Source organism: Xyrauchen texanus, chromosome 15, assembly GCF_025860055.1.
Source record: "Xyrauchen texanus isolate HMW12.3.18 chromosome 15, RBS_HiC_50CHRs, whole genome shotgun sequence".
In the NCBI taxonomy this organism is placed as follows: Eukaryota; Metazoa; Chordata; class Actinopteri; order Cypriniformes; family Catostomidae; genus Xyrauchen; species Xyrauchen texanus.
In genome coordinates, this window is record NC_068290.1 from 5,143,226 (window position 1) to 5,158,608 (window position 15,383).

The window sequence follows — 15,383 nt, forward strand, 5'->3', positions numbered from 1 at the left end:
GCATGTTAAGGAGGATGGCAGTTTAATAAGAGGAATGGTTTTGATGTTTTTTTCAACATGGGAGATGGAAACCCCTTGAAAACCTCCCCACCCCAACTTGAGCCCTGCTGAAAACTTCACAAAAAACTAAGCTTTATATAAATTTTTTTAGAGGCTTAAATGCAAACAAATATGCTGACAATACAAGAAAATGATCTTGACGTCAGAACATGAAAAAAATAAAAACATTATAAAAACAAATACAAAACATTTTAGTGGTATATATTCAAATTAATTTGTCAAACAATCTCAAAATGTAAAAATTAAAAAAAAATATATATATAAACAGTATCTCACAAAAGTAAGTACACCCCTCACATTTTTGTAAATATTTGATTACATAGTTTCATGTGACAACACTGAAGAAATGACACTTTGCTACAATGTAAAGTAGTGAGTGTACAGCTTGTATAACAGTGTAAATGTGCTGTCCCTCAAAATAACTCAACACACAGCCATTACTGTCTAAACCGCTGGCAACAAAAGTGAGTACACCCCTAAGTGAAAATGTCCAAATTGGGCCCAAAGTGTCAAAAATGTGAGAGGTGTACTCACTTTTGTGAGATACTGTATATATTAAAATAGCTTACAAAACACTAAGAAATAAAAAAAATAAATAACATATATTTTTTTAGGGGTTTACATGCAAGTCAGTAGGCCAGTAAAGCAAGAAAAAAAAAATATCTTGATTTCAAAACAAGAAAAAATAAATAAATACAAATTAGAATGTTTACATTTTATTACAAAACGCTGATAACTTTTAGAAGATATGTATGTAAACGTACACTTTACATTCAGAGGTGCAAGTTATAGAAACAATTTAGAGAGGAAAAAATATAATTGCACAACTCAAAATACAAGCTCATTTATAGAAAATGATTTCTACAATGCATTATATATATATATATATATATATATATATATATATATATATATATATATATATATAAAAAAGCATTTTTATGGATTTGAATTCTAATCAGTAGGCCAGTAATGCTTTTTGTGTTTAAAGTAAAAAAAAAAAATTATAATGCTTTTATAATGTTTTCTTGACAGTATCGACGTAAAAATGTGAAGAAAAAAAACCTATCAAAGATAATTGTTTACATGTTCAACAAAATGCTAATAACAACCAAAAAAATGGCACATTATAAAACATTTTTAGCAGTTTAAATGCAAATCATAAGGTTATTGTTGATGATTAAAATCTTTTGAAAGAACTAAATAAAAAACATTTTTATGTATTCTGTTAATAAAGCATCCAATTAGACAGGAAGGGATGTCTTATCGACATTTAAAACAACCAACATCTGACTGCATAAAGTACATGTCTCTTTTTATGTCCTGTAATGTCAAGCTGAGATGCCTGTCATAGTTCAGAATTTGTAATATTGTTCTCTCTGCAAATAGAAATTTAGTGTACAAAGAGGGCCTTGCATCTTCAAAAAGGACACAAGTGGATGGTTTATAATAAAAAAAAAAAGAAAGAAAAAAAGTGAAAAGGTTTATGTATGTTGTGCATAAGCAGCCCAATATAACCTTGAGGTGGTTTCGCACAGATTTGGACTGCAGGCTAGTCTATTGATTTCTTTGTTTTGTACGAGTGGCCTTGCTAACCCTCGTTGTCTGAGCTTGTGTCTGAAATACATTAGGTGGAATGAGCTGCCATTCCCTTTGAAGCGATGCTCTTTTCTTACAGTGCACTGGGTAACAACTTACAATAATTCAGTAATGGCTGATTGTTCTCGCCTGTTTTGCAAATGATCTTCACAGTGCTGCTGGTACAAAGCATTACTCCCCACATCTCCTAGGAGACAGTGAAAATATTATGGAAAGAACTTATATTCATCATATTTTGTTTCCCAGCCGGTCTGAGAGAGGGTGACTGAGGACTAAAGTTTTGCTTTATTTAGTTATGTAGTCTTGATATTTCGCTGACTAATCAGACAGATGCATAATGAATTTTGAAGTAAATACTTTTCTTATCCTAGTTTAATGTGCAGAGACAATTATGAGTCATTTGTTAGCTTTTCCCTGAAACATGTAAAAAACAGTGTCTCTGTCAAAACATTTCAGTTTGTTTGAGCACAACATCCAGCCCTACATAGCAACAGTGGCTCAACCAATGGGATGAGGTGGGAGCAAAACTAACTGTTTATACAACCATTGGATAATGGAGAGTTCGGGAATCCATTTCACTTGGAATTATGCCAGATTACAGTCATACAAAGAGTTACGAACTCTTCACACTTGCTTCAAAATATATTGAGCAAATAAATCGCAAAATGGCCAGATATTAAGTGGGTTGGCCAATATATAACTCTGTCGCTAATTGTTGGTCTAGCCCCAGTCTCCCATAGCCAGATTTTGACTACTGGCATAAAGGCTGGTTCACTTTGCAGCTTTTTGTGGTGAAGAACCGCCCACTAGCATGTTTGGATGAGTTTGTTCCACAATGGTCTATTATTGTGATATCAGCTATTCCAGATAAACCTGCCCTTAAAGGCATACAGTGCATCCAGAAAGTATTCACAGCGCTTCACTTTTTACATATTTTGTAATGTTACAGTCTTATTCCAAAATTTATTACATTCATTATTTTCCTCAAAATTCTACAAACAATACCCCATAATGACAATGTGAAAGACGTTTGTTTGAAATCTTTGCAAATTTTATAAAAATTAAAAATTAAAAAAATCACATGTACATAAGTATTCACAGCCTTTACCATGACACTCAAAATTGAGGTCAGGTGCATCCTGTTTCCTCTGATCATCCTTGAGAAGTTTCTACAACTTGATTGGAGTCCAGTTGATTGGACATGATTTGGAAAGGCATACACTTGTCTATATAAGGTCCCACAGTTTACAGTGCATATCAGAGCACAAACCAAGCCATGAAAGGAATTGCCTGTAGACCTCTGAGGTAGGATTGTATCGAGGCACAGATCTGGGGAGGGGACAGAAAAAGCTCTGCAGCATTGAAGGTCCCAACGAGCACAGTGGCCTCCATCATCCGTAAATGGAAGGAGTTTGGAAGCACCAGGACTCTTCCTAGAGCTGTCTGCCCGGCCAAACTGAGTGATCGGGGAAGAAGGGCCTTAGTCAGGGAGAAGGCGAACCCGATGGTCACTCTGACAGAGCTCCTGCATTTCTCTATGGAGAGAGGACAACCTTCCGGAAGAACAACCATCTCTGCAGCACTCCACCAATCAGGCCTGTATTGTAGAGTGGCCAGACAGAAGTCACTCCTCAGTAAAAGGCACATGAGAGCCCACCTGGAGTTTGCCAAAAGGCACCTGAAGGACTCTCAGACCATGAGAAACAAAATTCTCTGGTCTGATGAAACAAAAATGTATCTCTTTGGCCTGAATGGCAAGCGTCATGTCTTTAGGAAACCAGGCACCGCTCATCACCTGGCCAATACCATCTGTGGGGATGTTTTTCAGCAGTCAGGAACTGGGAGACTAGTCAGGATCGAGGAAAAAATGAATGCAGCAATGTACAGAGACATCCTTGATGAAAACCTGCTCCAGAGCGCTCTGGACCTCAGACTTGGGCGAAGGTTCATCTTCCAACAGGACAACAACCCTAAGCACACAGCCAAGATAACAAAGGAGTGGCTACGGGACAACTCTGTGAATGCCCTTGAGTGGCCCAGCCAGAGTCCAGACTTGAACCCGATTGAACATCTTTGGAGAGATCTGAAAATGGCTGTGCATCCAACCTGATGGAGCTTGAGAGGTCCTGCAAAGAAGAATGGGATAAACTGCCCAAAAATAGGTGTGCCAAGCCTGTAGCATCATACACCAAAAAACTTGAGGCTGTAATTGGTGACAAAGGTGCTTCAATGAAGTATTGAGCAAAGGCTGTGAATACTTATGTACATGTGATTTTTTTCATTTTTTATTTTTAATAAATTTGCAAAGATTTCAAACAAACTTCTTTCACGTTGTCATTATGGGGTATTGTTTGTAACGGCTGGGTGTGCATCATCACGACCTGGCCCGGCCCTCCTCCCTCCTTTCCTTCAGGCCGGGGAGCCCCGACATGACGTACAACCCCCTTTCCAGCCCCGCCTACCAGCAGGCCATCCCCACCTCTTTGGACCTAGGAGGGTGACAAGGGGAGGGAAAAACAACAACAAACAAAAATTAAATGAGAGGGAAAGGCCAACACGGAGCGACAGCGGGGGAGAGAGAGAGAGAGAGATAGAGAAAAAAAAAATCCTTCACCCTCTAGTGGATGACAGCTGCGCCTCCCCGGGTGGATCGGAAGCAGTCCTCCGGCCCCTGGTGGACAGAACGCCCCGCCGTGTTTTTGGTGGACGGAAGGGGTCTCCGCCGCCCCTGGCAGCGGTTCTCCTGCTTCAGGTGGTCGGCCAGCTTTTTAAGATTATGAGTGTGAGTAAATTATTAAAGATTTTTCTTTTAAACCGAACGTAAGAACAAAAATAAATAAGATTGGTCGCTTTTCATGTCAGTAATAAAAATACAACTTTTTATCCTACAATTGTGAGTTTTATATAAAGTCGCAATTTCGAGATATAAAGTCGTAATTGCGTGATTAACACTCGTAATTGTGAATTTATATCACGTAATTGCGACTGTATTGACAATTATCATCATTGTATCTGAGCGAATATTTGTTGGATATTCAGTTTCTCCAACCCGCGTTCTCTTACAAATACTGTATGTCATTAGCACAATTAAGTTAAAGAGTATTTAACCATATTATACGGGCATATAACATTTGACTTAAAACGTTTGTTGTAGCAACAGAATTAAGCCTGCAAACACTCGGATGCGCTTTCCTTGCTTGGCATACGTAAGGGACTGTCTGAATATTCCATCCATTGCACTAAAACATTGCAGATGAGCAAGCATTAAATAAGTTTTTTTGTGGACAAAATACGCTGCTGTGAGGACCAGACTTTAAGCTATTATCCCAAAGTCTGGCAACCTGAGACAAGTTTTTCTCCAACACTGGCCACACATGTTTTCTATATTTTCTATTGCGCTAGTCTCAGTCTAGATTCTTCCCAACATCCATCGGCCAATTACCTGTCTGCTGGTTTCGTCTCTGTGTTGTTATGGAGCACGAGGCATCGGCCATAACACTGTACATTCCTGCCAGTCACTTCACAGGTTTTATCAAGGCCTCAGCTCTTCCACCTTCACAGAGTTTATTAATAATGGATGCGTTTGTGTAGAGGTCCCTTATATGCACTGTGTCACATCTGCACACATAACCGCAAGGGCTTGATGGAGAATCTGACTGCTCGCACACCTGTTAAACCAGTCCGTGGGGTGTGAAGAGATACTAGAGTATGCACTAGGGCTTACCTTTGCATTTGGGAGATGATCGGCACAGCACACACACACACACACATATATATAGAATTTATACATGTGTGCCGAGTGTGAATTGTTATTTCATCTCCAAAGGAAATCAAAACTGCTTTCTCTCCCAAGCAATTATATATTAGAGCTGAGCAATATATAGATATGCATTTTGGTCATAAGCATTCGTTTGATAAACAATTGATAAATGTTTGAAAAAAAAAGTACAGATTACAGTGTACAATGTAGACAAAATGTCCAAAAAATATTGCAGTTTGGTCTGGTTTTGTTTTGTAGCAAAAATACGTCATACTGTTTATGGGTGTTTTTAGGCTGCTTACAAAAAAACCTACCCAATGAAACCATGTTGTTGTTTTCAGCCTAACTAGATGTTCTGCCATTTTAAATTTTTCAAACTCCCTCTAGACTGTTCATAGAATCTCCACCAAATTTAGCTCATATCCTCTTTAGACCATGTTGACTAAATTAAGTAATTAATTTTTATTGAACAGTCCGTTCTCGTGTAAAGCGTCAACGGATTTGACCTAGAAGCACCAAATTGGAAGGTTGTATCTTTGCAACACTTTGTTTGAACTATTGATATGAAACTTGTTTCATCTCTACCACACCCGAAGGATACTTGTGCAGTTTCTGTGCAGTGCCACCTACTGTTAAAGAAATATGAAAAATGTCTAGGTTACTGTTGTAACCTCTGTTCTCTGATGGAGGGAACGAGACGTTGTGTCGAGTGAAGCATCAAGCGAAGCATGTCCCTCCCCCATATGTCCGTATGTCTGCCAAATTCTCATTGCCGTTTTCTCAAGTTCAGAGGTAACCGAGGCCTTCAAGAAAGTCCCTTAGTGTTGCTTCACTCGACACAATGTCGAAGTGAGCGACAGATGGGGAGTTACTGTTTTTGAGCCTGTTATCTTTAGATTCCTTGGGTCATACAGAATTGAACAAAGTCTTTATAGCCAGTCAGTCCACTGGCGTCCATCTTTGGAATGCTCCCGGGAAACTATTTCCAGTCATGCCAGTGCAGCTCCTATCTACTTGAATGGGGAATGACAAAAAATCTCAAAAAAGTTTGGTCAAGATTACGATCAAAGAACATACTGTATTTCAAATCAGCAGCTAATGCGCATGCTCGTTCTCGAGTTGACTGACAGGCGATGTCTTATTAAAAGGTGATTGGCCTTTTACCTGTAAGGCAGGACTTCCTTTCTACATCCGTTAACCATTGGGCATTCCAATTTCTCCCATTCATTTTAATAGAAGTATCCCATCTCTGTTAAACAGTCTCTGATGATAGCCAATATTTCTGGGTCAGCCATTGTTGACCATTTTGAAATCTGATGTAAAATGCTTTATTTTACTAACCCTGTGGCGTGTCTAGATGAAACTTGGTATGTGTCATCAGTCCCATTCCCTGAAGGTACCTGAGAAGTGTGGGGACATCAAAATATATTGAAATATTTCTAAATGCTTATAGTGTTTGATTATCTTGGCCTATGGTCTTGAGTCTGATTGAAACTATACCTTTAATTTGAGCATTTTCGGCCACATTTCCTTTCCCCATTTTGGGGAAATCAACTCCTCCAACCCCATCTACTCCTCCTATAGCGTGGTTGGTGCTGATCATTTTTGGGAAACCCAAATCTGTAAACTGCACAACACCATGTTGTCAATTTTCATCTGAATAGATTTTCAGACATTTTAAGTTTTCTGAAAAATATTACTTTCTTTGGATCTTTACCAAACTTGGTTAAGATACTTTTAGGATCATGTTGACCAAAATTCTGGAAATCTTTTAAATATGCCAAATCATTCACATGTAAGGCATAAATTAATTTGATGGTAAGATGCCAAAATGGATCTTAGGCTGTATTTCCACAATGCTTTGCATTATTGATCAAAAGTTGTAAGCAATTTTACTCACATTTTAAGTGATTCTACTAATGGCTTTTAAACCACTATACACAGCATCTCTGGGGATGAGTTTAGGCAATTAATTTTTTCCACATTTTTATTGTTTGTTCTTGGCCACATAATTTCTGCTTTCAGCTATATTTTTGTTAATATTATTATTCTACATTTTTCAATAGTTTTTTTTATGCATTATGAGGTTACCTAACTGCAACCAAAATACATTGTTTTGAAATGTAAAAGCGTGTGATTTCTGGGTTGAGACAAGGTGTATATGTAAATTGCAATGGAACAATGCAAACACTGTTCTTGTCTGGTGAAGATACAAATACTTGTAATATTAGTCTCGAATACTGATTCTGTTTGACCTATGCAAGCAGCATTTAATGCTTTTAGAGATTGTATTGACTCTGTCTTAGCACTTAGTTTGCAAAACCTGAAATTAATATTTCATAACAGAAAATTGTGGTATCAGCAGTAATACAAACGCATAATGCAATAATGCAATTGGCGCTGTGGTTTTCCCGTGTGTGCAAGTCAAATGCTGTAAATGTCACTTTAAAGAAAAAATATATTTTATAGAGTCATATGATACAACAAAAGCTTCTGCCTGCTCTATCAGATCTTGATTGCTTTTTATCACACTACTGCCGCAGTAATATTCACCCATCTCTCTTGCATTATGCTAAATTGTTTCATTTTTTGTAGAGTTATATTTAAAATAGCCATCTAATCAGTGATATCAGACAAAGGCTGTAGCTTGTAGAGACTGTATAGGTTGTATTTTAGGGCATATTATTATTGTCAGGGCTATAATTCTGCCCTTGACAGGATAAATGATTGAGCTTTGTTAACAATGCCCACTATAACTCTAGCTCTCGCACTAGAGCTGTCATAAAGTGCCACATTATATAGATTTACACCTCATGTTGACGTTGTTTAACATAGTTCAAGTACAAAGTTCCTCCCAGTCTTTATCTGCAGTTTTATGAACCTTCAGTTGAAGCTGAAGTGTGTCATTTGGAATTTTCGGAGGTTTTTAGACTGTGCGTTGGATCTTCACCAAATTTGGCTTCAGAAAATGTTACAAAGTTGTGAATTCATTTTGATAGATCAAACTGTTCTCATGTAATGCATCAATTCATTTGGCATACAGGACCACTGTATCTTTGCAAAGCTTTGGACTATTGATACAAAATTTGGTGCATGTCATCTCTACCATGCCCTGAGTATACTTGTGCAAATTTGGGACAGCACCACCTTCTGGTTAAGAAAAAGGAAAATCGCTATGTTTGCAAAAAAAAAAGAAAAGAAGGGCCTCCTTTATTGTTAAATATCTACATTGTTAAAACACTTTCTTCTATTCCAGTGTAATATGCAGTGATAACTACAGTATAAGTTGGGAATTCAAAGTATAATATCCTGGAAACTGGAAACACTGTTTATCAATGGTGCTTTCAAAACATTGCTCTGTATGTTCGAGCGTTCCATACAGCACGTCTCGACTACATTGGCTCAACCAATGGCCTTAGTTTAGGCCGGGGCTACCTGTTTGTTCAATCAATATCTGGCATATCAACTTGCAAAACAAAAAAATTATCAAATTCAACTTTAAAGTGTTTCAGTAAAATGGTTGATTACAAATAGTTGAACTTTTGGATTGTTTTGGAACATGAATTCAAACTGAATTTAACCTTTGGTTGTGTTCTGCAGCTCCATGTGGAAGCCGGTCAACGGGGTCAGAGGGCACCATACTGTCCCCAAACTACCCTCGCAACTACACCAAAGGTCAAACCTGCGTTTATGAGATTTTGGTTCCTGGAGAGTTCGGTAAGAATGCGCTTTATGCAAGTGAATACAAATGAATGCTGATGTTTTTTTTTTATTAGAGACTACCTGTATGAATGAAAAATCCCACACAAGAGATCTCTTTAATAACTTAATTGTTTCTCCTTGACTCCAATGACAGAGTGAATGGAGTTTTTTTTTGCCTAAAGCACTATTGCTATCATGTTGTTTCTAACCTGTATGACTTTCTGTTTTCTGTGGAACACAAAACGAGATTTTAGGCAGAATAGCAATGTTTCCATCCAAGTTTCTAATTTAATTTGTGTGCAAAATTGGAGCATTGCAAAAACATTATGTGAATAAAGCAGCGTTTCCATCCTACTGTAAGGGAGAGTGGGGTAAGATGAGCCTCTGTGTAAGTAGACCCATCCCCTGTATCTAGGCAACTCTACATCTTTTTTGTCATGTGACCTTGTAAGTTGGAAGTATAAATCATTTCTATCTGGCTGTGTAGAGAAGCATATAGAGAAGTTTGTTTTATGCAGAACTTTTTCATTTTTTGCTGTCCAAAGTTATTTAAAAAAACATTTGAGGTTTAATAATAATAATAATAGTAAGTTTAATTTATATAGTGCCTTTCCAGATCTCAAGGAGGCTTCACCTTAATGACATTATACAATAATACTTAGACATTTTACAGTCATAGAAAATAATAATACATAGTAACAACCAAGACAGATAATAATGAGAAAACAAATATGTTTTAAGTTGTGATTTGAAGTGATGCTACGAAGAGTGAGTTCCAAAATGTGGGTGCTGCTACACTGCAAGAGAGTCGAGATCTTGGGACAGAGAGGAGTCCTGATCTAGAAGACAGAAGCGAGCAAGTCGGGACATAAGTGAGAAGTAGTTCACAGAGATAGTGCGGTACCAGACCATGGAGCGATTTAAATGCTAGTAGGATAATTTTATATTTTACTGATTACTTATTGTTGTGCCAAAGCAAATTTATTCAGGTACAAAATGACATATCATGCATAATGATGTATATCCTGTGTATAAATACTAATGTTTAGCTCAATATTAGCCCCGAAGTACCTAGCTAGGTGCTTTTTTCCAAAATCATCCCTATGGAGCAAAATGAACGGAACAATCTGGGGACGTTGGGCCACTGGCTTTTACTGAAACAAAATTGTTCTAATAACTCTCTGTCCTGTTTATAATTTTTAGAATTAAAAACGCCAAAAAAAGAACTCTCCTTTTAAAATTTAAAATGGGTTCATGATCAATTTCACCCCATTTCAAAAGACTGAGAACCACTGTATCATCAGCATATTTAATAATATGACTACCTGAATGTTGACGTCTACACTTATTAGTGTACAGAATAAATAACAATGGTGAAAGAATACCATGGAGTGGTGGTGGCGTAGTGGGCTAAAGCAATGAGCTGGTAGGCAGAAGGTTGTAGGTTTGATCCCCACAGCCACCACCATTGTGTCCTTGAGCAAGGCACTTAACTCCAGGTTGCTCCGGGGGGATTGTCCCTGTAATAAGTGCACTGTAAGTCGCTTTGGATAAAAGCGTCTTCCAAAAAAAAAAAAAATACAACCTTGAGGGGAACCCAGTGAGGAGTAATATTCCCGGGAATATTCTCCATTAACTCGTACTCTTTCAGATCTTTTGTTCAAAAAATCTAAAATCCAACCCACTCTTACGAATATCAAATTCAGACAACAATCTTTCAGCTATAAGATGTGGTTTGATGGTATTAAAAACTGATGAAAAATCTAACACTAATAAACAGACATGAGTCTTACCCGCATCTACATGCTTATATATGAAATTGTACAGTAAGAGTGGCATCCTCCACACTCCTATTACTCCTATAAACGTCAAGTAACTGACTATTGCACTTTATGATCAAGGGTTAAATAGTTCTTTCGAAACACTTCATTAATAATGATGTAAGAGAAATCGGTCTTTCATTTGCTTGGCATTTGCTTTTTTGGGAATAGGAACAATGATGAGTAACAGAAACTTCAAGAGACTTGCCCTCACTACAAATCACCATGGTGTTACTACAGTAACCATAGTTTAAACATTTTATTTGTACTAAAATCATAGTAACCACAAAATTAACATGGTTACTGTCATGGTTACAATACTATAGTAAAATCGAGGTTACTATATGGCAACTACAGTTTTACTGTTGTAATAAAACGGTTAATTGTATTAAAACTATGATTTCTGCCAGGTTAACAATGGTGACAGCAGTCATTGTTACTTCAGTCATGGCTACTACAATATTACTATAGTAAAACCATGATTACTATATGGCTTCTACAGTATTACTACATATAACCATGGTTAATTAAATCAAAACCATGATTTCTACTAAGAAAACCATTGTGACAACATTCCTTGTTATAGTCCTTGTTATAGTAAAAGTCCTTTACCAAAAAAATAAATTTAAATCTCTAATTACTAACTTAATATTTTAACTTAATAGCTGCATTATTACACTACATGCATCAAAATAATGTGCATTTCAATCTCAACTCAACTTATATCACTATAGATGTCATATTGAGGATATCTCGAGTATTTTAATCATACACGGAAATCCCACATATTCATCAATGGAGTAAGGGCAACATAAGTTTGGCTATGAACACTCCAAGTGCTTGAGTTCTTGTTTCATGTCTGTCCGAACTAGCACCAAGTGCCTGTTTAAAGACGGGAGGGGAGTGTGTCTGTGCAGTTTCGGGCTCACCTGCGGCTCTGTGCACACCGTGTGCTATATATCCTCGGGTTATATCAGCGTGAATAGTTAATGAAATATCGATGTATTACCAGTATACGGCACTCGCGTCGAGCAATGTCTGCAAACAGTGCCTGATTTGTAAAAAACATTTGACCATCACTGTTGTAATTGACTGCATAAATAAAAAGTTCTTCAACTGATTTAACATACTAACATTTAATAGGACAGCTTCTCTCTGTGTCCATCTACAGAGCCATACAGATGCATTAGTCGAGGTTACAACTGTGCATGTATATTTGCCGCTTGATTTTCTTCGCCAAACTGTATGATCCAGATGTGTTATTAAACTAGAGATGAACCGCAAATGCTTACCGAATTGTGGTTGGCGAACCATACGGTTCGTTTTTTTACCGAGAACCATTACACCCCTAATTTACACTGTGTAAATAACAACAAAAAGCATCCTCTTTGAACAAATAGTGGCAGATACTATTTGCACTGCTAATTAAATACTAACATACTATATCACTGCAGTTTGTTTATTGTGTTTATTTAGAGTCCCACCAACCCCTAAATCTAACCCTAAACTTCCCTTAAAAAAATTAACCATGGTTTTACTACAGTAAACATATTATCACCGTGGTATTTTGTTGTAAAATCATAGTAAGCACAAACATGCTATATTAACACTATATTACTGTAGTAACACCATGGTTAATTGCATTGAAACTATGGCTTCTGCCTCACGTGTCTCCTTAGAGGTTTAGAAGATATCTCAACAATCCATCTCAATATAACCATAAAAATGTATATTCTATAAAATCCTTCTAAAACCAAATTGGAAGAATCTGCTCCACATTCATTTATAGCTCTATACTCTTACTTTAATATAAAAACTTGTCTCGTTTGGGTCTATTTTTTATTATGTTTTTCCCCAAAATGTACTTAAGAAGAAAAATCCAGTGACAAAACATCACAATATAACATAACTAAGAACTTTTTGTCTCCTGAACTATTAAAAAGCAACCTCTCAGGGTATTGAATAGGCTGCTGTTATGCCAAACATACATGTGCCACAATGAATTTGAGGAATTAACAGAACATTGAAAAAATATCTGGAAGAAGCTATTCTTTGTCGTAAAATCAAATATGTCCTTTCTTTTCATTTTCAAGAATTTCTGACGCATTTCCTGTAATTGAAGAGACGCAGTAGTCACAAATGAAATGTGCATTTGTGTACATTTCTGCAAGATTTCCAGAAATCCTCCGGTTTTAATGGCTTCCTAAAATAAAAAAAACAGCAATGTTTACCAAGCACATCTGAAATAAATCAGGGATGGCACTGTATCGCTGCTGGATCTGATCTTCTGAGATGTTGTGGACTTGAGTCTCTGTGGTGTCCATGATCAACTCACATTCTGACATCAGAGCTCTGTATTTGTATCTGTACTCACAACCTTATATATTATGCATGTGTGCAGAATTTGATTTATTTCTGCTTTTAGCAGAAGCAGAATTGAATGTGCACAGCAAGACACAGAACCATCCAGGAACAAATAAATAAATCAATCTATGCTTTGATGGCCTCACATGAACCAACTTTCACACTTACAAACAATTACTGTAAGAATGGAGAGCTCTTTAAGTGCAGCGTCTGGTTATTTTGTTGTTGTTAGTAAGTGCCATGTCTGTGGTCCACCACAAATGACACTTTATTGTACTCTGTACTAACCTGATAAAGGTTGAGGGCTAAAATGAAACTAAATAAACCTTGAGACAAGACACATTTGATCAAGACTTTCAGCTGCAATTTGATGTTCTGTGGGGTCCAAAAGTCTGAGATCTGTAATATTTGTTTCTTCTTCATTTAAACCATGAAATAAACACAATTGTTTACAATTTTTAAACACTTAAAACAAAGACAATTTTAGATGGAAAATAAAGAATAAAGATTCTGCACTATTTCAAGGTCACTAATCAAATAAGCACATTTGTGACATTTTCCATTTTAACTGCTTTGTACGAAAGGTCAGATTTCCTTGCTTCCATTAAAGCACACAAGATGCTCTTTGGAGCTCTTTCAAATCACACTGGGAAAACAGATAATTAGGTTTTAAACAAACTTGTGGAGTACATGCCAGCATTAAAGGAAAACAGGGGCATACTAAATACTAAAGCCATAAACATTGGCCTTGGCACTTTGGCCAACGCATTGCAAACAGTCGGTCTGGTTGAACATACATAATGTGCATTCCTGTGTTACTGTGGTAGTAACAAACCTCAGTACTCAAGAGGGTGAAAGAGTTACCTTCAAAAGTGCTATAAAACCAGTTTTTAAAGGGTTAGTTCACCCAAAAATTATGTATGCACCCTCAAGCCATCCTAGGTGTATATGACTTTCTTCTTTCAGCCAAACACAATCAGAGTTATATTCAAAAATATCCTGGCTCTTCCAAGCATTATAATGGAAGTGAATGGTACCTTAGATTTTGAAGCCCATCAAAAGCGTATCCATCCATCAAAAAAGTAATCATACGGCTCCAGGGGGTTAATAAAGGCCTTCTTAATGAAGCATTTCTTATTTGTATGAAAAATATCCATATTTATAACTTTATAAACTATAATCACTGGCTTCTGGTAACGGCCGTCCACGTGTTCACTGGCTTCCTCTATCCTCTGCACTCTCACGTTCGTCACTTCTCACCGGAGCTCCCCACGGACACGTGGACGGCCATTACCAGAATGCATCGCTTCACTTTAGAAAACCTTTATTAACCTCCTGGAGCCATATGGATTACTTTTTTGATGGATGCATTTGCTTTTTTGGGCTTCAAAATCTAAAGTTTCATTATGTTATAAAGCTTGGAAGAGGCAGGATATTTTTTAATATAACTCTGATTGTGTTTGGCTGAGTGTATATATATCATATACACTCACCTAAAGGATTATTAGGAACACCTGTTCAATTTCTCATTAATGCAATTATCTAATCAACCAATCACATGGCAGTTGCTTCAATGCATTTAGGGGTGTGGTCCTGGTCAAGACAATCTCCTGAACTCCAAACTGAATGTCAGAATGGGAAAGAAAGGTGATTTAAGCAATTTTGAGCGTGGCATGGTTGTTGGTGCCAGATGGGCCGGTCTGAGTATTTCACAATCTGCTGGGATTTTCACACACAACCATTTCTAGGGTTTACAAAGAATGGTGTGAAAAGGGAAAAACATCCAGTATGCGGCAGTCCTGTGGGTGAAAATGCCTTGTTGATGCTAGAGGTCAGAGGAGAATGGGCCGACTGATTCAAGCTGATAGAAGAGCAACTTTGCCTGAAATAACCACTCGTTACAACCGAGGTATGCAGCAAAGCATTTGTGAAGCCACAACACGTACAACCTTGAGGCGGATGGGCTACAACAGCAGAAGACCCCACCGGGTACCACTCATCTCCATTACAAATAGGAAAAAGAGGCTACAATTTGCAAGCGCTCACCAAAATTGGACAGTTGAAGACTGGAAAAAGTT

The 15,383-nt window shown here is 37.3% G+C and overlaps 1 protein-coding gene across 1 annotated transcript in view; it reads left to right on the forward strand.

Moving 5' to 3' along the window:
* csmd3a (CUB and Sushi multiple domains 3a) overlaps window positions 1-15,383 on the forward strand; it is a 372,265-nt gene that overhangs the window by 191,526 nt on the left and 165,356 nt on the right. Inside the window, exon 31 of the mRNA XM_052143551.1 lies at window positions 9,020-9,136. Within this exon, the coding sequence (XP_051999511.1) occupies window positions 9,020-9,136 (117 nt within the window). The remainder of the gene's footprint in view (window positions 1-9,019; window positions 9,137-15,383) is intronic.